Here is a 22,911-nt window from a genome sequence, read left to right as displayed (position 1 = left end):
CACTTCTATAACAACTACCTGTCAAGTGCAATTCAGGGTGTGCAATTATTACACAAGTTAAAACAAATAATAATTAATTCCGTTCTGCCAAAAGTAGACCCTGTAGACAAATAAGTCTTTGTCTACAGGAGTGATACACTGTGTGAGCCATGCTGTTTCCACATGCGTTAGTGGAAAGTCTAGAGTGTGCTGCTCACATGGAACAGGGAGCTAGTGCTCCCTGTTCACAGCACAACAGGCATCAGTTGTTGTTTCCATCATGGTACAGTTTGGTTTGGTTTGGTACAGTACAATACGATTTGGAATGGTAAAGCCCCGAGTCAGGCTTGTGTTTCGATGACAATTTCGAACGGGACACAATAGACAACAATGGAGGCCATCCAGCAGCTTGTACAGTATCTGTCCTGCTGGGTTTGAGGCTGTTTGTCTGTTTGTATGGCAATAGACTGCGGCTGTTTGCCTTGACTCCCATGGGATATTTGCACCAATCACAAGTTAGTGATTTTTAGAGTTTTTCTGTCACCCAATCAGCTGACTTTCATGGGTGGAGCTAGACTGGCTGCACCCTGACTGTACTGTACAATTTTACTCTGCTACCTCAGAGTAGCCTAATGGAATATTCCTAAAAGATGTTATCATACTATACCAAACCAACCCGTTCCACTCGGCGGAAACAAGGCTAATGACACCATATAACAGTGATTTAAATCAGATAAGGTGTCAAAGTACAGTAGGTGGGTTGTGAAGCTTTCCGTTAAAACAGGCAGAGTAAACAGTGGCATACAAATTTGCTGCTATCATGTGTCAACGTTGTGGTTGAGCTTAACTTTATGACCTGATTGAAAAACATTCCTGACCTTTATGACATCAGTTGGTGATTTTCAAATCTGACAAAAAATTTGGGCGACCACAGACTTTGAGATTTTGAGACACTTTGTCACCTATTTTCAATGAGAAAGCACAGACTAGATGATCCAGCAAAAAAAACTGGATGGAGTCATGGCTGAGAGGACGGAATCAATTTGGCTTGTACAAGTTACGGTTCTAAACAAAAGTATGCAACATCTGTTTCTCTGTCAACTCGTCTTGTTAGTTATTGCGGGGTTTCGTTCCGGCCAGAATCGCTGTTCAGTCGTAAATATCAATTTACGACTGCATGGAAGTGGTGAATTAAGAATGGAAACACTTTGACATAATGAAATAGATTGACTGAAGAGAGTTGTGGTTGAAATCACTGAAGACTTGAGCTTCGTCAAAGAAGTAGGTCTTGCCTGGGGTCAGTTTGGGGATGATGCAGTGGTTGGGTGTTTGCAGCATGTAAGGCGAGGGCAGAGCTTCAACAGTTGCCTGCGTTCCCTGGATTTCGAGCACAGTGTTGAACACGATGCTGTGCGGAGACACACTTTGTATGGTCCCAATTTTTACTGAGGAGGCAAATTAAAAAATGGATTATATTTACAGACCCACGTGTATTTAAAAGAGTATTCACGAAAAATTGCTAGCTTACTGAACTTAACTTACTTTTATTGCAAAGATGTATTTTGTTCAGGTTGTTCACCGACAGAAATGTACATTCTGAAAAAGAACAAAATACACACATTTTACTAAGTTGAAGTAACTGGAATAAGCATGTATTTAAAATGACAAAGATTAAGAACTAATCTTGTAAGGCAGTGATAGAGCGCAAACTGACCTGTAGTCATCTTGTCCAGATGCTGTCCTGGTTGGACAGGACTTAACTTCCCAGCACAGCATGACCACAGGGAGATGTTATAGTACATATGACCACAGCATTGGTATCCTCTCTTGTTAGAGTAAAGCAACTCTGTATCCTCACTTGAGCAGCAAACCTGGTTCTACAGTAAACATGGAGTTATGAACAGTTATTCACTTGTGTTGATAACTTTATGAGTGTTTGTTGTCAAGGTTCAATGAAACTGATGTCTGTCCTTGAGATATAGTTTAAAATATACAGTGAATGCATTCAAGACAATATTAAGAAAAACATAATGCAAAAATCTTGATTAACCCACGTTTTTAAGATTGTTAAGTAGTTTTAACTTATCTATCTTATCATTTGGCACTGTTCGGCTTGATTTCTGTCCACACGTCTCCGGAGCACAGCCTCCTACTCCACAGACCACAGCGGCAGGGTCTGTGATGCAGCTTGTGGTCGGCGGCGCTGTCCCTAAATACAACAGACTCCTCTGTTAAATTCAGAGCGTTCCCTGGTAGTTGTTGGAGATGAACCCACGTTTTTAGGATCGTTAAGTAGTTTTAACTTTTCTACAGTTTGCAGCTGTTCGGCTTGATTTGTGTGTGCGACGTCGCTTCCTGTGACGGCACTCTGGCCAGTCAATGGCCGGCAGTCTGACCAATCATCGCATAGTACCTATTCGGCACGCTTTTGGAACCTCGCCTCGTACCAGGTACTAAAAATAGTACTGTTTTTCCACTAGTGATACTAGCTGGTACTTTTTTTAGTACCTGCTCTGGCGAGCGAACTGAGCCGATACTATACATATGTGACATCGACAGACTGTCGGCCACTGATTGGTCAGTGTCGTCACTGAAAGTTGAAAAGACATAAAATCCTGAAGGCATGTGTTAATCGCCAACATTAAACACGGAAATGTCTAAAATCTCAACATTTAACAGAGGAGTCTGGTGTGTTTATCGACAGCACTGCCAAAAGCGGCGATCGCGAGCGGTGAGCGGCATCCCGACCCCTTCCACTGTATTTCCTTTCAGTGACTGCGTGATGCAGGAAGTACTGAATTGATTGGGTATGATTCGGTACAGAGAAAACAACAGCTTTACAAGTCACTAGTCACTAGTTTGTCGTGTGTAAAACCAAGTCACAGCAGTTTCATACAGCCGTGCATGTCAAGTCAACCACGTTGAGGAGGTACTACAGTAATTGAAAGCCATACCAAAGCCGTGCCGTTTCCGAGCCAAGGTGAGCCATGCTGGAACTGTATAGTGTAAAAGCGGCAATAGTTTTATACATGTAATTACTCAGAGATACACGAGAGGGCGATAGAGGTTCTGCACTGGACCTTTAAACCACGGTTAACCCTGTGAAACAGGAGAGTTTGGGACATTTGGGACCTTTTCATGAATAACTTTAAAAATAAAAAAAACCTTACGAAATAAAGTTCCATGTTACTGAATAGTTGACTCAACATCCGGCTGCTGAGCCATATTGACGCTGTGGGAAACTGAGCGGCTTTGTAAGTTTTCACTTATAGAGCACTTTCTATCGCTATAGCTATTTGCGATTATTATTGACAAAACATACCAGTTCCTTTTGCAAAATCGATCCACAGCACAGTGCATCAGGACCAGACTTGCCCAAAGATGTCAAGTTGTAAAGTGTCCCTCCACAACACTTCATCTGTGGATCATTAACATTGTAGACTCGAATTCCACAACAGTGTCTGTGCTCCTCTCTGCGATGTCTGGATGGAGAAACACATTTCAAAGCTGTGACTGTGAATTCCAAGAATTAACTGTTATTGACTGGAAAAGTTCAAGACTCTGAACATATATACATATATATACACATATATATGTATATATGTTCATCAATGTGAATATAAAAACGATTTATCACACACACACACACACACACACACACACACACACACACACAGATAGACTGCAAATGTATAGCTGTATAGATATGTATGTTCATCAATGCCCCCTGTGTAGATATACAGTATGTGTATATATGTTCATCAATGTTAACCCCCTCCCTGTGTGTGTGTATATATATGTATATATGTATATAAATTCATCAATGTGAATATAAAAACTATTAATCAATATCAGTTAAATGTAAACGTTAGTGCTCTTTATTTAGAAAACCCTCATGTCACATCTACATTTCAGGATCTGGTTATTATACACAGATTAAATGTTAAATATAAATGTTTCAATATTTATCATCACAGTAACAGTGTTACACATTAGTAGCTGTAAACACTCAGCATTAGAAAAATACATATGTTGGTTTGGTGCTTACTTATATCCTAAACATAAGGAGTAAACATTTATAATCGTCACTTTAAAAGTTACATAGTTGTTTTTGGTGCCTATTTGTTTCCCAGATATATTAGTGTGTGTGTGTGTGTGTGAATGGGTGAATAAGAGGCATTAACTTAAAGCACTTTGTAGAAAGGCGCTTTATGAAGTTCAGTCCATTCCCATTTATTAGTTTACGGGGCAGATCTGCCACATCCAATATGGCGGCGACGTCGACGTACGATTCAGCGCTCAGTGCGGCGTCTACGTATATATGTCTATTGATAATATTGGCTGTAACTACGGCGACCACACAGGATGTAAAACACACATCGTGCAGTGCTGAAACTTGTTGGCGCCAGATGACGACAGGTTCATCTACGAAAACCAAACCCTTTTTTATTTTAAAGCGAGAATACACTGGTGTGTTTAAGGTCCAGTGTGAAACATTTCGGAGGGTTTAATATTTGAGCTACACTCACATTGGTTAGCACCTTAGAATGTACATTAAAAGTGGAGTAATGTTCCACTTCTCCCCAGAAAGCCAATACAAAAGTAAACACTTTTATTTATTCATCCACCCCCTGTGGATGAATATCCACAGGGAGCAACTCCACAGGTTGCAAAAAGATCTTATTGTTTTTTATTGTAAAACTGTGGAAAAATTAGCCTACGTCTCTGTTGGTCTCCCATTAGGATTGAAATAGATGATTAAGTACAGGACATACTGACGTATGGTATTGTCCTATAGGCGCCGGGCTGCAAGTGACAAACCTTCGGGAGACTGCAAAATGGGACTTTAAATTGTTATGGGTGAGTAAGCTAAACTTTGGATCCCATCACACAAGTGCTGACTGATCCTGACACCACATCATCGTGCCAAGCTCAGTCTGAATGGGACAAATAAAAAAAAAGAAGAGAGAGTGTGATATTGCTGACACTACAGATTATAGTACATGTCTGGGAACAAAATCTGCCAAAAGTGGAAGAAACAGACATTCCTCTGAGTCGCTGGGTGTGGTTGGATTGCTTTAGCTATGGTGTGCTGTCTGTGAATCCAGTCACTGTGCATTTCTTTCCCCTCAACACTCCTTTTGAGACTGTCTGACCCCTCCATCTCTTGTAGACGGAAACAAATGAACAATTACACAAACATGCACATGCACTCACACTAACACACAGACATACACATATGATCGCCACATCATGCCAGGCCAAATACAACATCTCCTGTCTCGTTGAAGGGCATCAGTATTACCACAGACAAAAGTGTTAACGACAAACATAATCACCTGTGTCCATCACAGCAGATCTCAGAATGGGGCTGGTACAATTCTGTCCCGCAGCAGTGTTGTCCAGGTGAGCCATGCAACTGGGAACAACACATAGTTCCTTTAGCTGGGTTGTAAGGAATACCGATCTCTGAACATTCCTCTCCATCCTCTCTGTCCTTGTACAAGGTGCCATTACAACAGAGAATGCTACGCTGTGCCAAGCCATACGGTACTTGTCCGCAGCACTTGAAGAATCAGAGAAAAATACACCCGTAAAAGAGCAGTAAAAACACGCACACACAAATATACTGTACTTCTGCAAATGCAGGTTAACGTCTATATTTTTCATCCCGTAAATCCAGAACGCCCTCAATTTCTATATAAAAAACAAGCTGGGTGGAGCGCCGAGCTCTCTCTGCTCCACAGCAGCACTTTTGTTTTTGACGTTAGTTGCTTTTTTGGCCAGCTGCACACAGACAAATGATTGTCTGAGGTTTGTTTTCTTTTTAAAACGTAATGGAAAAGGGATTAACCAAAAAACATTCCTGGAATGTCTGGTTTGCATATTCCCCAAGCAGAGAAAATATGTTGAACTTTTCATTAATTCATTTTATTACCTGATCCATCCAAGGCTTTCTCACGGAAACACAGCCATTGCGGCAGATGTGAGTCAGTGGGTTAAAGATTGTGGGCGTAGAATCACAGTGACCTAAACAGAGGGTGGGGGACAGAGCAGACAGAGAAGTTAGTGCAGGAGTTTAGAGCAGAGACACTGATGTGGAACGTGAGAAACGTGTCTTAGTGTTTAACATTTATTTTCAAAAGTCAATAGGGTCTTTCAGTTGAAAGTTGAAGTCTGTCAGATAACGTCTGCACAGGTGGAATCTATGATGTCTTTTGTTCAGACCATTTGTCTGTAAACATCAACATGTCAACTTCAGATTGTTTTTATTTTTGTGGATCAGTATGTGTGACATGGTTTCTCAGCAATGACTCATCTGATCACACGCTGTTCTCCCGAATCTTCTTACAGAAATGAAAAAAACAAAAAACCTTATCTGATTTGATTTATTTGATTTATATCAGGCAGGTCACCCGACCGAAACTGTAATTCCTGCTGTCAATGAACAACTTCACACTGCCAGGGCTGCCTCTCTCTCCTCTGTGCTTATCCTCTTTGACCTTTCTGCAGCGTTTGACACAGTTAACCACCAGATCCTTACTTCCTCCCTTCAAGAACTAGGTGTCTCAGGCTCTGCACCCTACTCTCATCCTATCTTCAAAACCGAACATACTGAGTAACCTGGAGAGGATCTGTGTTGGAACCCTGTCCTCTAATTACTGGGGTCCCTCAGGGTTCTGTCTTGGGCCCTCTCCTCTTCTTTCTGTACACCAACTCTCTTGGTTCTGTTATTCACTCTCATGGTTTTTCCTATCACAGCTATGCTGATGACACCCAACTCATTCTCTCTTCTCCCAGCTCTGAAACACATGTAGCAGAACGGATCTCCGCTTGTCTGACCATTACCTGAAACTCAATCTCGACAAGACCAAGTTTCTTTTTCTCCCAGGAAAGGACTCTCTCACCACAGATCTGACCATCACCTTTCGACAACTCAAAAACACATCTCTTTCGACTCTACCTTGACTAAGACGACGACAAAAAAAACCCAAAAACAAAAAAAACAAAACACTTACTTATACAGCGCACTTATGACTAGCACTTTATAGTTTTGCTTACTTGAAGCACTTACTTACGACTAGCCCTTGTTTGTTCCCAAATGTTTAAATGCACTTATTGTAAGTCGCTTTGGATAAAAGCATCTGCTAAATGACATGTAATGTAATGTAATATCATCAAACACTTCAGACAATGGGTTTTTTTTTGTGTCTGGAAATACAGGTCAGTTAAATGTCAGTCACCTGACAAGTAAAAGTATTTGATCAGTCATTAGCACACTCCACACACCAACTGTCCATGCCCATTGTAACAATACAGATGGAAATCTCCCTTTGATTTCCATACTCGGTTGTCTGAAAACTCTCCTTGCCTCAGTCAACACCCACTGTAGAATGAAAACCCCCTAACTTTTCCATTAATCCATACAGCAAGATATTATTACAGCAAAATAATGAACACACCCAAGACAACTGGTGCTCTTCAACTTCAGACTATAATCTCTTTTCAACAGAGGGTAAAGATCACCAGTCTTTAAATGTCTGAACTGTTACTATCTAGATATCAGCCTTAATGTATAAAGTACATTGAGACGATGTCTGAGGTAATTTGGTGCCACTAAGTCCACCAAGGCTGCTTGGTTTCCCACAGTGTCAGTGTATGTCGATCCAGATTAACGACTAAATCTACCCATGTCCTTCTTGGGCCATAACCTCCACCCCCAGAAAATTGAATTTGGGTTATGCTGCTCACAGTCACGCAGACAGATAGACAGATCAATAAAATGATGGAGATAACACACACTCATGTATTTTCTGATCATTTCAGTTTTAATGGGTTAATGCAGGGGTGTCAAACGTAGAATGCTGCAGAATGCTGCAGCTCCTTTAAGAGCCAGGTGTTCGTGCAAGAAGAGAGGAAGCCCGCATACGTGCAGCGTTAGCATTAGTCACTATGAATATGAATGAATGAATATGAATATTTATTTAGTCTAGTTATATGGTGAGATTTAACACTCATACCCTCCACCTCTGAGTTGAATAGAAAGGATTTGAGTATCATGTCCTGTAAAACTGTTGAGTTACATTTCTGACCTCTGAATACTTCAACCTAGGCATTAGGGCTAATCTTATATGTGGAAAAAGGTCACTGAGTGGTTTTTATAATATAAACCATCTCTGAACTAGACCGATGTCAGACTTCCTGACAATAGGATTGTCTTAAAGGGTTTACATTTTAAATGATGGGTTTACTTTAATTCCCAACAATATTTAAAAGTAAAGTTATTTGTTGTTTAAATATTAAATATTTACTATACTTTACTTCACTTTGGAAAACCTCTTGCTAACGCCGGAAAGACAGAATACTTATTGGGGAGAGATTGTTACTTGGTGGTAGATATTTCCTCCCCTACACTTCCACGACCACTGTCCAGAAGCAGAGCAGGAAAGTTAACACTACATTGAAGATAATCAACTACAATTATGTAGTTATACATACAGTCATTCCTAATTTGCCCCCTGGGGTCGCATAATTTTTATTAGCTCCCACTTTAGTTTCAGGAATACTACGTAGATGTGTAATAAAATCAATTCTAGATATTGACATGTACTAATTGTAAGTAAAATACCAGAATTTGTAGTTTCATATACCTATGTTAATGGTCAATTTAAGCATAACATTTTCAGGTTTTTCATAATATGTTTTGTGAAAAGATTCATTAAATATAAAACATTGGAGTTCTTCTTGTTTATAGGTTATTATGCTATTATTTTACTCATCCAGCCCACTTGAGATCAGACTGCTATGTGTGTGGCCCCTGATTATTTTTTTTTTTGATACTTTATTAATCCCCTTAGGAAAATTATTTTCTGCATTTTGACCCATCCTAGAATTAGGAGCAGTGGGCTGCCACACTGAGTAGCGCCCGGGGAGCAATGTGGGTAGAGTACCTTGCTCAGGGGCTCCGGTGACCTTGCGGTTACAAGCCAAGTTCCCTTTCCACTTGGCCACAGGCTGCCCTGACTTACAATGAGTTTGACACACCTGGGTTAACCCTTAGAACACAGAGCATATAGGCAGCTTTTTCCATTAACCATCAGTTACTATGAGTCAACAACTAACGGATGGAATATTCCCAAACCCACACCCTACACCCACATGCCTGAATGACAGCACCGGGGGTGCTTTGTTTGTGTTATCTCGCAGCACCGGAATTTCTTCGGTTTGTAACATGACACCCCACAGCGACGTGTGTGTGGCTCAGGGCTGTGGATGTGCAGGTGTAAGCAAAAACAGATGCAGTCCACATCACATCACATCCTTACCCACACCCAAAGTGTGAATAATTCTGAAAATATTAGCACCACAGCGATTGTTCGTTGTCCTGTCATGACATGCAGCTTTTTGTGGGTCTGCAGTATATTTAAAGACGCGCATGCACAGAGTGTGCAATGTTTCATAGTCTACCCCTGGTGCCGATCCCAGCTGACATAGGGCGAAAGACAGGGTCACACCCTGGACAGATCGCCAGTCCATCACAGGGCCAAATAGAGACAAACAACCATTCACTCTCACCTACGGTCCATTGAGAGTGTCCAATTTGCCTAATCTAAATGATCCCATGTTTTGATCTTATTGCAACTGTAATTGTGGGCTGTTGCCATAACGACTCCTGCAAAGTCCAGATTACAACGCAAACGCTGCACACTGGCTCAAAATGTGAACAGTAAGCTACTGTAAAAAATCAACACAATCATTGGCTCAAAGCAATTCTTTGGTTCTGGGTAAGGACGGAAAAAAAACCTGTAGTTTCAGACTGATACTTGACTCACCAGTTGGGCTCATGTGTGGGCGTCTAAATGATGTGCTTAATCCCTAATCAAGCTGCCTCATTTTTTTCAGTTTTTGCAAGATTGCATGATATGCCCTTAAGTATATCTGATAAAAAGAAATCTAATTATAAGGCTATAGATTTGATACATGGTATGGTATGAGTGTAACAAAAATAGAAAAAAAAACAAACAACCGAACTGAAAAACCGTGACCCAAAACCGCAAAATGAACCAAACCGTGTGAACCGTTCCAGCCCTAATAAAAACACATTGAGTAACACACCTGACACTGTTGCACAGCAGCAGGACTTGAGGGGTTGTCTCCATGAGGTTCCACGATGCCAGCAGCAGCGCTCAGTCTTAGGGTCATACTGCTCATGACCACAGCACCGGTGATCACTGGACTTCCGGGTCAGGATCTTCTTGTTAAAAAATGGACCGCAACACAGGTGCGTCCCTGCATCGAAACCTTTGGGAGGAAAAGGTGAAGCAGGTGTGATTTATAAATCGCACACACAGCTACTTATTTGAAACACTTTTTTGTTGCATGTTTTAATGACTTACCTTTACCACAAGACTTGAGCGTGGCTTTTGCAGTTGACTTCTGCAGTTGACTGACAGTTGTACTGACATGTTGCACATGCTGTGGAATTTGAGCTGCAGAGGCAAAAATCAACTTAATATATAAGATATGTGAACACCTTCCTTAGTACACCAACCAATTAAAAACTGCTTATACACTAGTGTATATGAACTATGCTAATATCACATGTGAGTGAACAGTATTGCATCTATTATGGGCACAATTCATAATATAACTAACTTAAAATATAATTTATTACAAGACAATTTTTAACCCTCTTATGACCGCCTGGATTTATTTAGATTGCCAAAACAGAAAGAAAAGCTGATAGCGGTACACCCTGGACAGATTGCCAGTCCACAGTTTTTGAATTATCTAGATATCACAAATGGTCTACGAGTTACAGTAATGAGAAGTATGCATGCCGAATGCAAATGAACTTTCATCTCACTCTCAGTCTCACTTCACTCCCCAAGGATAACAGTGGTTTTAAAGCTGTTGTGATTCTCGCTCTGTGGCTGGATCACCACCAAAGCCTAAGCATTTCGAGGACAAATGACTGGGTCCTGTTCAGAAAAATGTTCAAAGTGTGCAGCTGGCAAATTATTCAGCTGTTATCTTATGCTGTGAATGGGTCCAACTGAAAATCATGATGAAATACTGTATGAGCTACTTTTGCAGCATAGTCCTAACACAGGCCTATTCAACTCGCGGTCCACTGCCTTTTTTTATTTTCCTACGGCCGCGAACTCTCTGTAAATGAAGCTGACGTTATGATAAAAGTCACCTCTGAGCTATACTAAGAAGAGCAACTGAGTCTCTCTCTCAAAATACGCTCGCTCTCTTATCACAGCATTGCTGCACACGTACACACGTGTCCTGTGTCTCATATAAGTTGGGACAATCTTTCTCCATGTACTTGTGGGGACATGTCCCCACCGTCCACATGCAAACCTACGCCCCCTTGCATCCAGAAACTGTTTTTGTAACGTCCAGGAACTAACGGCATCATTTCAACACAGTCAAGTGATGTCATGTCAATCAATGTGTAACCGTTGTCAAAACAAAATGTCTCACGTTAACTTTTGCATGTCTCTTGAATGTCCCGCCCTGTCCCACTTGTGAAGTGGACTGGCTGCTGTCTGGATTTGACATGTTTGGCTATTTTTCTTCCTTATAGCAATATATTTGCTATGATTGCTATAAACCTTTTATTTTAGCCAAATTATTATGATTTCCTTTTTTTTTTTGACAAATATTCTGTGTGGCCCACAAAACACCAGTTATTTTCCGGTTTGGCCCCCCCCACTTTTGAAGTTGAATAGCCCCGACCTAACGCTTGTCAACAAACTCTATTTGACTGTATGAACTGTATGAAGTATTGAGTGTTTTCATGTAGAATTCACTGGGTATGCGTTAAGCTTGGATTTTATCTACTTAGGTCAAATGTCATAGTTTCTTCCCTGAGCCTAAATATACATCCTTAGAAAATGCCATCAAGTTCTTTATTTTATTTTTAGTTACGCTTCTCAAAGCAAACAGACTAACATATACAGCATGTCAAAAAGCATAACCTGCTTGACAGAGTTATTACTTCATCTGACAGAGTGTGGTTTATGTTAAAGGGGACATATTATGCAAAATCAACTTTTTAACCATTTCAATACTTATATTTGGGACTCTGGAGGCCCTACCAGTCGCCAAAGTGTGGAAAAATAATACTCAGTCCTTTTTTCGTGGTCCCCCTTAGTGTAAGTATAGGCGATAAAACATGCAATGTTGAATTCCCTGCGCTTATGACGGCAGCATGCGCATTTCACCGCGAATGTTACCGCCCCACCAGTAAGTTTACTTCGAGAGCTCCACCTTAGCTCCACCTTAGCTCCACCTTAGCTCCGACTTGTCCCTGCGAGAGTGAAGGCGAGGAAGGAAGAGCGGTATTATGTCAACGCGGAGGGACAAGTGTGCTGTTCGTGGCTGCACAGTGGAGCACAGTGTTTTACACAAACTTCCAGCCTCAGGGGATTTGTGTGTCCAGTGGATACATTTTATATTTAAAGCTAATGTGCCGGATAAAGTCAGCAAACGTGTGTTTGTGTGTTCGCACCACCATTTGCATTAGACTGCGGTTGCATTAGACTGCGGCACTGCGGCACTTAGGGACAGCACCGAGCTGCATAAACTGCCGCTGTATGTGACTGTATCAGACTGAATCTGTGCTCCGGAGACCTCCGACACAATGATCAAGCGGAACACTGCCGAACTGTAAATCAGTTAAAAAGACTTAGGGACAGCACCGCTGATCGCCACCACTGATCGCCAGCTCCGGAGCACAGACTCAGTCTGATACAGTCACATACAGCGGCAGTTTATGCAGCTCGCCGCAAGCACAAATCAGAAACCCCCTGGAAGAAGTGGGTGTGTGTTTGCCTGTGTCTCATTTGCATGTAAAGGGACCACGCACAAAACCGAGCGTTCTGAAAGGGGCGGGTTTAGCAGGGTTATTGAACTGCTATGGTGCTTCATCCTTATGGTATTTTGACAAAAGCATGTCACTGACATGTTCATTAGGACACCAGGGAACTATTTTCATTGGGGAAATAGGGTATAATATGTCCCCTTTAAACTGGTCCAGTTGCTGTTTTCACATAGTGTACAGGAGCCTCAAGAATAGTAAATCAGATGCACCTGAATTCTCTGGACAGCAGTTTGAGTGGATGGGTTGTATCTGAGAACTGCGGTTCATCCAACAGCAACACTGACTCATGGTGTCATACTGGGTGTGTCCGCAGCACTGGTGGTGGGTGGAGGCCATCGTCACAATCTTCTTGTCATCATTGGGTCCACAACAGCGCTGATTCTCCACATCAAAAGCACCTATTCACAAGAGTGTGTTGTTGTTTCTTTTAACAGATATATATATATCATATAATGAAGAGAATCTCCATAATTACTTTACATTCACTTTAAATATTACTGTATTTATTGTGGTGGACATGACGTAATAAGACCACAGGTTTTCGGGATTAAATAGAATAAAACCGATAAATATGTGTTATGAAAAACTACATTTGCAAAAAAATACATCCTAAATGTTGAATAAAAACATAACTTTTAGCTACTGGTGTGCCTACAAATTTTGCAAAATTCACTCATTTTGAATTTGTTGCCTGTAACACTTTCCAAAGAAATGCTGAGACAGGGCAACAAAAGGCTGGGAAAATTGGGGAAAGCTCAAAGAACAACGGTTTGGAGCAGTTCACAGGTGAACAGTCTAACCCCTCAGGCAGCACTGCACCATCCCCTCAACATTTGGCTACAACTGTTGACTGGCAGCATTTTTCATTGAGTGGGTTGCAGGCCTCTGGAAGTTACACCATAACTTGCATGAATTGAAGAACAGCAGCATACTGGGTTTCAGCGGCAGTTTACATTTTAAACGACTGTATGTGTAGCAATTGCAAGACGTCTTCCAAGAGACGTCTTTTTCAGGGACGTCCCTGTTTATTTCAGCAAGACACATTCTGCATGTGTTACAACAGCCTGGCTTCGTAGTAACAGTGTCTCCTATTGAAAATGTGTGACGCATTATGGAAAGAAAAATAAGACAATGGAGACCACGGACCAATGAGCAGCTGAAGTCTTACACTTGTTGAGTGTTGTTAAATGGAACGGTGATGTAACACAGTAGTAAACATCAAAGTTTGAACATCAAATAACTCGTCTTTAGTGTAGTCTATTCAATTGAATATAGGTCGAAAAGGATTTGCATATCATTGTATTCTGTTTTTATCCATGTTTTACACTGTGTTGTCTTGCTTTTACTTCAATAAGCAGACGAGGCGTGACATCAGGTCTTTTACTATTAACTTGTTACTTTATTAACTTGTATACATTCATGTGCTACCTGCATGGCTATCCAGCACTGGCTTACCCCCAGCCCATCACTGCTGTGGCATGCTGGGTAATGTAGTTCTCATGTTACTATACTCATAACATCACATCTTTCCCCCTATAAAATAATGATATTTACCCCTTAAAACAAAGCCATGCCTTTACTTTGTCTTGGCATTTATCATTAACTTCAATCAGCATCGTAACTTTACTTGTAAACAACTTTTCTATTTAAACACTTTTTCTGCAATAGAAAAATAATAAAGTGCAAACTTTCTAAGCATCATAACACACCTAGAATCATGTCAACATCTTTTTTTTTTTACTTTTCTTTTTTTTTTTTTACATTAACATTAACAACAACTTGTAAACAAGAGTCCTTAGCAACTCTCGATCAGCCTCTTAGGTGGCTGAACATGTCTTACAGGTCTGGACAGTCTTTCAACAGCTGGCGACGCAGACACTGCTGTCAGACTACAGTCAGTGTGGTCAGTCCCACTGTTAGTTGGCTCTGTAGATTCAGCCGTGTCCTGCTGAACCATCTCCTTAGCTGTAGTGTCCTTTTCAGTCAGCTGTAGTTGAAGATCCATGCGGTTTCTTCTCAGAGACAATCCACTCTCTGTCTGGATTCTGTAGGATCGTGGGGCAACTTCCTCCTCCACCTGTCCTTTTTGTCTCCATGCGCCAGTAGAGATGTCTCTGAGTCGCACTACGTCTCCTGGCTTCAGCATAGGCAGGTGTTTAGCCGTTCTGTCATGCAGCTGTTTTTGTTTCACCTTTTGTTCCTCCCTTGCGTTTCTGACTTTGTGTGCATTTTTCGGCGTCAGCAGGTCCTCATTTACTGGTAGGTTGGAGCGAATGCGCCTTCCCATCAGCATTTGGGCTGGTGACAGTCCATTCTGTAGAGGTGTACTCCGGTAAATCAGTAAACTTGTCTGAAAGTCATCTCTGTCCTCTGCTTTTTTCATCATTGTTTTTACTGTCTTTACAGAGCTTTCTGCCAAGCCGTTTGACTTTGGATAAGTTGGACTCGATGTAGAGTGTTGAAACCCCCATTCTTTGGCAAAGGCAGCAAACTCGCAGCTAGAAAACTGGGGCCCATTATCCGAGAACAGTTCACATGGGACACCATGTCTAGCGAAGACAGTCTTGAGGTAGCTGATGACTGCTTTGCTTGATGTTGACTGCAGCGCTCCAACTTCAGGATAGTTTGAGAAATAGTCAGTGACCACTATGTAACTCTTACCATCACAGTCAAACAGGTCAGTGCCAACCTTGTAGTAGGGTCTGTGGGGCACTGGATGCATCATCAGCGGCTCAGCTTGTTGTCTTGGCCTGTGGATGCGACAAAGTTCACATGACGCTGTCGTCTGGCTTATATCTAAATTGATTCTCGGCCAGTACATCACTTCTCTAGCCCTACGTTTACACTTGACTTCTCCAAGGTGGCCTTTGTGAATCTTTTGGAGCATTTGTTTACGTAGTGAGGATGGAATAACGTATTTGCTCCCTTTCAACACTATGTCATCCACCACTGTGAGCTCTGCCCTACAGTTCCAGTAGTCCTGTATTTGCACAGGGCAATCCTTTTTGTTCTCAGGCCAGCCTTTCTGTACTGTGTTCTTGAGTTCTTTCATTGTTTCATCTGCATTAGTCTCTCTTCGTATTTGTTCCGTTCTGTCTGCAGTTACTGGCAGAGATGTCACAATCATGTCCACATATGCCTGTATGTCTGCGCTGTTCTCACAGTCTGCACGTTCCTCTTTATCCACTGATCTAGACAAGGTGTCGGCGGTGAACATGTATTTTCCTTGTGTGTATATCATGTGCACGTCGTACTTTTGCAGCCTGATCAGCATGCGCTGTATCCGTACAGGACAGTCATTTAGAGGTTTGGCCATGATGGACACTAAAGGTTTATGGTCAGTTTCTACCTCAAAAAATTGACCATACACATATTGATGAAAACGCTCACATGCATACAAACTCGCTAACAGTTCTTTTTCAATTTGAGCGTACCTGGACTCGGCGCTTGTCAAGGCTCTGGATGCATAAGCAACAGGTAGCCACTGCTCGTCGTGTCGCTGCAGCAGCACTGCTCCCAGGCCGTACTGTGACGCGTCTGCTGAGATCCTGGTACTCTTCTTTGGGTCGTAGAACTTTAGCACTGGTTCCTGTGTGAGAGTCTCTTTCAGTTTCAGAAAACATTGTTCCTGCTCATGGGACCAGATCCATTCATTCTTTTGTTCGAGAAGACTCCTGAGAGGTGCCGACCGTGTTGACAACTGTGGGACAAACTTGGCGAGATAGGTGACCATCCCTAAAAACCGTCTGACCTCATCTTTATTGTTTGGTCTTTCCATGTTGTTGATCGCTGATGTTTTTCTCGGGTCTGGCTTCACCCCCTCTTCACTGAGAACATCTCCCACAAAGGTAAGTGTTTTTACACCGAACTCACATTTGTCTTTGTTAAGTTTCAGATTAACTTCTCTTGTTTTGTCTAGCACTTGTCTCAGTCTTTCGTCGTGTTCTTCTCGAGTAGCCCCCCAGACAATAACATCGTCCATCATCGTCTCTACTCCTGGAATGTGCTCAAATATCATGTGAATAGTCTTATGGTATACTTCAGGCGCTGACAAGATACCGTACGGCAGACGAAGAAACCTGTACCTGCCCTCCGGCGTGTTGAACGTACACAGTCTCGAACTCTGCTCGTCTAACCTCAGTTGCCAGAAACCTGACGAAGCATCTAGTTTGCTGAACCATTTCGCTCCAGCAAACTGTGCCATGATTTCTTCTCTGGTTGGTAACTTAAAGTGTTCTCTTCTGATTGCTCTGTTTAAATCCCTAGGATCCAAACAAATCCTCAGAGCACCTGTTTTCTTTTGCACAATAACCAGCGAGCTGACCCATTCCGTTGGTTCATCTATTTTCTTGATGACCTCTAATTTTTCCATGCGCGCTAGTTCCTCTTTCAGTTTTTCCCGCAGGGCAAACGGGACTTTCCTGCAGGGATGCACAACAGGAGACACACTTTCATCCACTCGTATCTTATGTTTTCCAGGTAGACATCCAAGTCCTTCGAAACAGTCTTTATACTCCTCCATGAGTGAGTCGTGATCATTTGCAGTACCTGGTGATGTCACAACAAACACTCTTTTGACCAGATTGAGCTTTGTACATGTACTGAGTCCCAGGATTGGTTGTACACTCATATCCACGATCAGAAGCTGTGCTCTTATCTGCCGACCCTTGTGTTTGAAGGTTGCGATGCATCCGCCTTTAACAGGAACACGTTCTCCGGTGTATCCAGTCACTTTTGTTTTTAAAGGATGAATTTTGCTCTTTACTGTCAGTGTTTTGTAGTGTTCCAATGACAGCAGGTTTACATGAGCACCTGTGTCCAACTTGAATGGTATTATTGTTTTGTTCACCTCAATAGGCACAATCCATTCCTCTTTTTCAGTTGTACAAGCTTGCACCACATCCACAATAAACTCATCATACTCCTCCTCTCCCTCATCGACTGTGTGAACTTTTTGTTTTAGAGCTGCTTTGCAACATTTAGCATAGTGATTGCTCCTTCCACAGTTGTTACAGGATTTTCCAAATGCAGGACAAGATCTTGGCTTGTGGCTGCCTCCACATTTACCACATTTGAACTCAGTAGATTTCTCTCTTTGGTCTCTTTGTTTGGTAAATGTTTTCTTTTTCCTCTGTTCTTTATTTATCGAATGCACAGTTGTCTCTCCTCTCCGAAGCTCTTTTGCTTGTGCTCGAGTGGTTTCAGCTGCTCTGCACATACTGACACACTTGTCCAGGGTCAGTCCTGTCTCTCGGAGCAGTCTTTCTCTAAGTGCATTATCCACTGTTCCACAAACGACCCTGTCTCTCACTAATGAGTCTCTCAAGGTGCCGAATTCACATGTCTTGCTTAGCGTGTGAAGCTCTGCTAAGTACTGGTCAAATAGTACTCCTTGCTTTTGGTCATGGGTGAAAAACTTGTATCTTTCAAAAGTCACGTTCTGTCTAGGCACAAAGTATTCTTCAAACTTTGTCATTAGCTCTGTCAAAGTCAGATCAGCTTCATTCAGCTGAAAGCTATTATATATATCCAATGCATCTTCTCCTATAATATGCAAAAGAATGTGAGCTTTCAGTTTTTCATCATCACCCCCAGCTCCGCTTGCTGCTAGATATATATTAAATCGTTGCTTGAAACGCTTCCAGTTATCAGCAAGGTTCCCAGTCAATTGCATAGAAGTGGGTGGACTTAGCTTATCCATGACTGCACGTCGGGGTATCGGGACTTACACAGCCCTCTCCTGGTGCCGGTTATCCTCCAATACAGGTACGAGATCCTCTTCTACTTGTTCGATCCGTCCCTCGTCCTCGCTTTACTTCCTCTGCCGCTCGTAGCCATCACACACCGCAGCAAACTCTTTTAGCATGTAGCTTTATTAGCCCGTAGCACTCACGCGACCAGAGACTTTTTCTTCCTCTTTCCGTGTCAAATCTTCCGTCCGAAGCTGCTCACGACCACTTCTGACACCATGTGTTGTCTTGCTTTTACTTCAATAAGCAGACGAGGCGTGACATCAGGTCTTTTACTATTAACTTGTTACTTTATTAACTTGTATACATTCATGTGCTACCTGCATGGCTATCCAGCACTGGCTTACCCCCAGCCCATCACTGCTGTGGCATGCTGGGTAATGTAGTTCTCATGTTACTATACTCATAACATCACATACACAACATCCCAACCTCACTGGAAATGGGGGTTTGTAGTTTAATACATCATGTGAATATGATTATTTAAATACATTAGCTGCTACTCACCTTTACCACAACATTCTGCCATTGGCACAGGTTTGGCTACAACTGTTGAATTGCAGCATATTTCATTGAGTGGGTTGTAGGCCTCCAGTCCACAGCAAGCAGACACTCTTCCACTTAGACCCTGTGTAACATTTGCTGTAATAACAGAGATGACATCATTAAGTTATTTATTTATTTATATGTTTATTTCGGTCATGTCAGTTAGATCGATCATCATCACACATCATCTTAGTGTAGTTCACACAATACACATACCCGAAAGGGAAAGCGGGAGAAGCAAAAGCTTATCTAGTCCCGCCCCCATTACCCACATAATACATATTTTCATCGTACAATACATAATTTCATCATACTGATTTCTTTTTCCTTATGACAAAACATGTTTCAGCAGCAGGTAGCACTCAGAGATGCAGTCTAGCTCTAGACAGTCGATCAGACTACGTGTATGTCTGTACATAATATTCCGTCGTGAGTGACAGCCTTGACTTGTTGCCTGGCACGTTACAACGTCCCAAAGTCAGTAGAGATCAATTCATCAGGTTAACTATTAACTTGGATGGTGTGAGAGCCCGTTTCGTTGTTTGTTTGTTTTTTGTTTTTTTCATCAATCAATCTGTCTGTCTGTCTGTCTATCTGCTGAATGATTGTTGGTGGTTTGAGTAACTCCGAGGATGATGACATTTTCACACACAATATCCTATGTTTTTTTGACAGATTACAGAGTAACACCACGTTTCTGCTACATGGTCCCAACTCGCCTCGCTCCACCTCGGCACAGCTCGACTCAACAAGGTTTGGTTGGTTTTCCATTACAATATAGTACCTGTAGAGTGCTAACCACTACACCAACTGTGTGGCCCGGCCACAAATGAAGACTATAGTTCATTTTGACTGACATGACATAAGCAAATGACGATGTTATAAAACAGCAGAGAATTGTATGAAAGCAGCTGATACATGTCCAAAAGCATTTGCAATTTGTTCAGAGGAAGGAGAAATTGCAACTATGATGTGCACAAATGACTTAATGTTTTGGAGGTTGAAATAATAGTTATTTAATAGAGAATTTTCATTCTGATCTGTGAAAAGCACCAAAGCGACTGAGAAAAACTATAATGCTCCATGCATATAGTCAACTGGCTGCTCTCTGTCACAACTCAGCTGATCTAATTGTTGCTCTTAACTACTGCGACTGGTCAGTCTACTGCAAATACACTCAATTAATCATTCATTCATCACAGCCTTCACCATCCCAGACACTTTCTCTAACTCGGAACACAGGTGAACAAAGAAACAGCGGTGAATCATGGAAAAGCCAATAAGCTGGAAGGCAGAAATTTGCCCGCAGGTTCAAATGTTCTGATTCACTCATGTTTACAGGCTTGTCGCTAAATACACCAGACACCTCTGTTAAATGTTCAGGTATTAGTCATGTCAGGGGATTAACGCAGGTTGGGACAGATTTTTAAATCTTTTTTATTGAACGACAGATTTTTTTCCATTCCAACAACTGAACCATACAACCCAAATTCAGGAAACAGGATTATGTAGACTGCCGAAGAAAGTCTTCAGGATCTTATTTGTTTTATTAAAGGGGACATATTATGCAAAATCAACTTTTTAATCATTTTAATACTTATATTTGGGACTCTGGAGGCCCTACCAGTTGCAACGTGTGGAAAAAGAATACTCAGTGATTTTTTCGTGGTCCCCCTTAGTGTAAGTATAGGCGATAAAACACGCGATGTTGAATTGCCCATTTCACCGCGAATGTTGCCACCCTGGTGTCCTAATGAACAACTTCCTCCCTCGCCTGCACTCTCACATTTTATAGGGACAAGGTGGAGCTAAGGTGGAGCCACGGGTGTCAACATTCGCGGTGAAATGGGCAATTCAACAACGCATGTTTTATCGCCTATACTTACACTAAGTCATAGGTGGAGCTAAGGTGGAGCCACCCTGGGGCTCCACCTTAGCTCCACCTTGTCCCTATAAAATGTGAGAGTGCAGGCGAGTGAGGAAGAGTCCCAGGGAACTATTTTAACTTGGAGAAATAGGGTATAATATGGGACCTTTAAATGACTTTCACAGAAATGTGTGATCATTACCTGTGAATGTGCTTCCTTGTCCCTCTTCACAACATGTCGCTATATCAGGGTTGAAGGCTTGTTGTCCGCAACATGACAGTCCTGTTCCTCGATGAAGTTTATTCCCACAGCATACAAACTCATGGGGGTCATATTCTATTCCCATACAGTTTTCGCTGCAAAAAACAGAGAACAAATATCCAGACTGACATTCACTGGTTTTATATAGATGTAGTTACGATGCAAATACACAGAACAAAAAAAAGGCTTTGTACAAATACCTGCAATACCCCCTAATACCACTCATTGGCTTTACAATACTGCCCTCTGGTGGTGAAACACAGTCCATTGATATATATTGAATTGGAAATATTTTCCATTGCAACAAGAAGTTAAACAGGGAATGCAATGCAGGGAACCCCCATATATGGTTGTGTAAATTATACAGTAGTTACAGTACTTAAGTTTTAGGCACCGCCAGCTCTGTAGTTTTTTCTGTCTGTCAAATTCTGTGATCATTGTAATTTAGAATGAAGTGATGCGACTTAAAGCTGGTCTTATATAATAGCGAGCTGTCAATGAGTTTAACTCATGCAACATGTGTATGTAATGCTCAAGCATGTCTTGATGTTTTTTTACTGCAGATATTTCCTTAAATGAAATAGTAGGACAAACACAGGATTTATCAGTAAGATTAATTAAGATTCCACTCCAGTATTAACAGAGCTGTGTTAATGTTCAAGTGTAAGGGATCATGCTAAATACTTGACACCTGTAGATGGTGGTGGCCTAAGACTTTTGCACAGTACTGTATTATAACACTAGTTAATTTATTAAAGCGGCCATAGCCCGGAAGTGCCAATTAACACTGCGTATGTTTGGATATGTATCTGTCATTACCTCGTCTATGAAGCCCTAAAAGACCATCAGTTCAGCCACTGCTGAGAGCGCAGGGTTTTATTGTTTTCCTGAGCTCTACAAAGCGGCAAGTCACTTCAGTTGACTACGTCACTGGCGAATCTCACCACTCCTGTAAACAGCAGTGCCTCCTAGTCCAGGCACTAGTTTCCAGGCACATCTGGTGATGTACTTTCAACTGTAGAAGAACAACAACTACTCTCGTTGGTTCTGCTACATTTCCCAAATACCTCCATGTATGTAGCAACCACTTCACGGAGGATTGTTACACAAACTTCTGGTAATATAAAGCAGGACACAGCACCAAACTTCACCTAAAGGAAGGAGCAGTGCCAACAATACGTATATTACAATATTTGCAAAGCGTAAAACTGTCTTACTGTCTTTGTTTGCTTGTTCTGTCGTTTAGCATTAGCGATAGTCAGCAGCAGGCTAAGCTACACACGTTCACTTGTATTTCATTTGCATGTATGTGTGTTTATCATCTCGGTAACCACAACGTTATCCAAGCTACAGGCGTCCTGCAGCAGTCTTTCACTTGTCACAGTGTCAAATGTGTAAGGGATTACAGCAAGGGGTCGTGACAAAGGTATTACTCAATGTTTTGATAATTGCTAGCAGGCGTGACGTGCCAATTAAGCCACTTCCAGGTAACTGGCCAATCACAACACAGTCCGTGTTCTGCAGGTGTGGTTTTGGTCTGAAACAGCATGGCTGACGAGAGTGATGAGACATCTACATCTGCTCGTTTGCAGCAACTAGGACGTTTTTGACC

General features: G+C 41.8%; 1 protein-coding gene across 2 annotated transcripts; it reads right to left on the bottom strand.

Moving 5' to 3' along the window:
• Positions 1-82: 82 nt before the first annotated feature.
• si:ch211-195m9.3 (galaxin) lies at positions 83-21,389 on the bottom strand. 2 transcript variants are annotated; one of them, XM_058635044.1, is made up of 11 exons: positions 21,240-21,389; positions 19,132-19,266; positions 13,084-13,272; positions 10,377-10,469; positions 10,096-10,281; positions 5,918-6,009; positions 5,319-5,545; positions 3,302-3,461; positions 1,694-1,856; positions 1,522-1,575; positions 83-1,424 (listed from the first exon to the last, which is right to left on the bottom strand). In XM_058635044.1, the coding sequence occupies exons 1-11, from the start codon at positions 21,382-21,384 to the stop codon at positions 1,171-1,173; spliced, it is 1,698 nt and encodes a 565-aa protein (XP_058491027.1). In that variant the 5' UTR covers positions 21,385-21,389; the 3' UTR covers positions 83-1,170. The 2 variants fall into 2 exon arrangements, with proteins under 2 accessions (XP_058491027.1, XP_058491028.1); XM_058635045.1 differs by having other exon boundaries at positions 5,319-5,398.
• Between the last annotated feature and the right edge of the window lie 1,522 nt (positions 21,390-22,911).

Source organism: Solea solea, chromosome 7, assembly GCF_958295425.1.
Source record: "Solea solea chromosome 7, fSolSol10.1, whole genome shotgun sequence".
NCBI classification, from domain to species: Eukaryota; Metazoa; Chordata; class Actinopteri; order Pleuronectiformes; family Soleidae; genus Solea; species Solea solea.
Note: the sequence above shows the minus strand (reverse complement) of the source record. Positions and strands in the feature narration are given on the sequence as shown.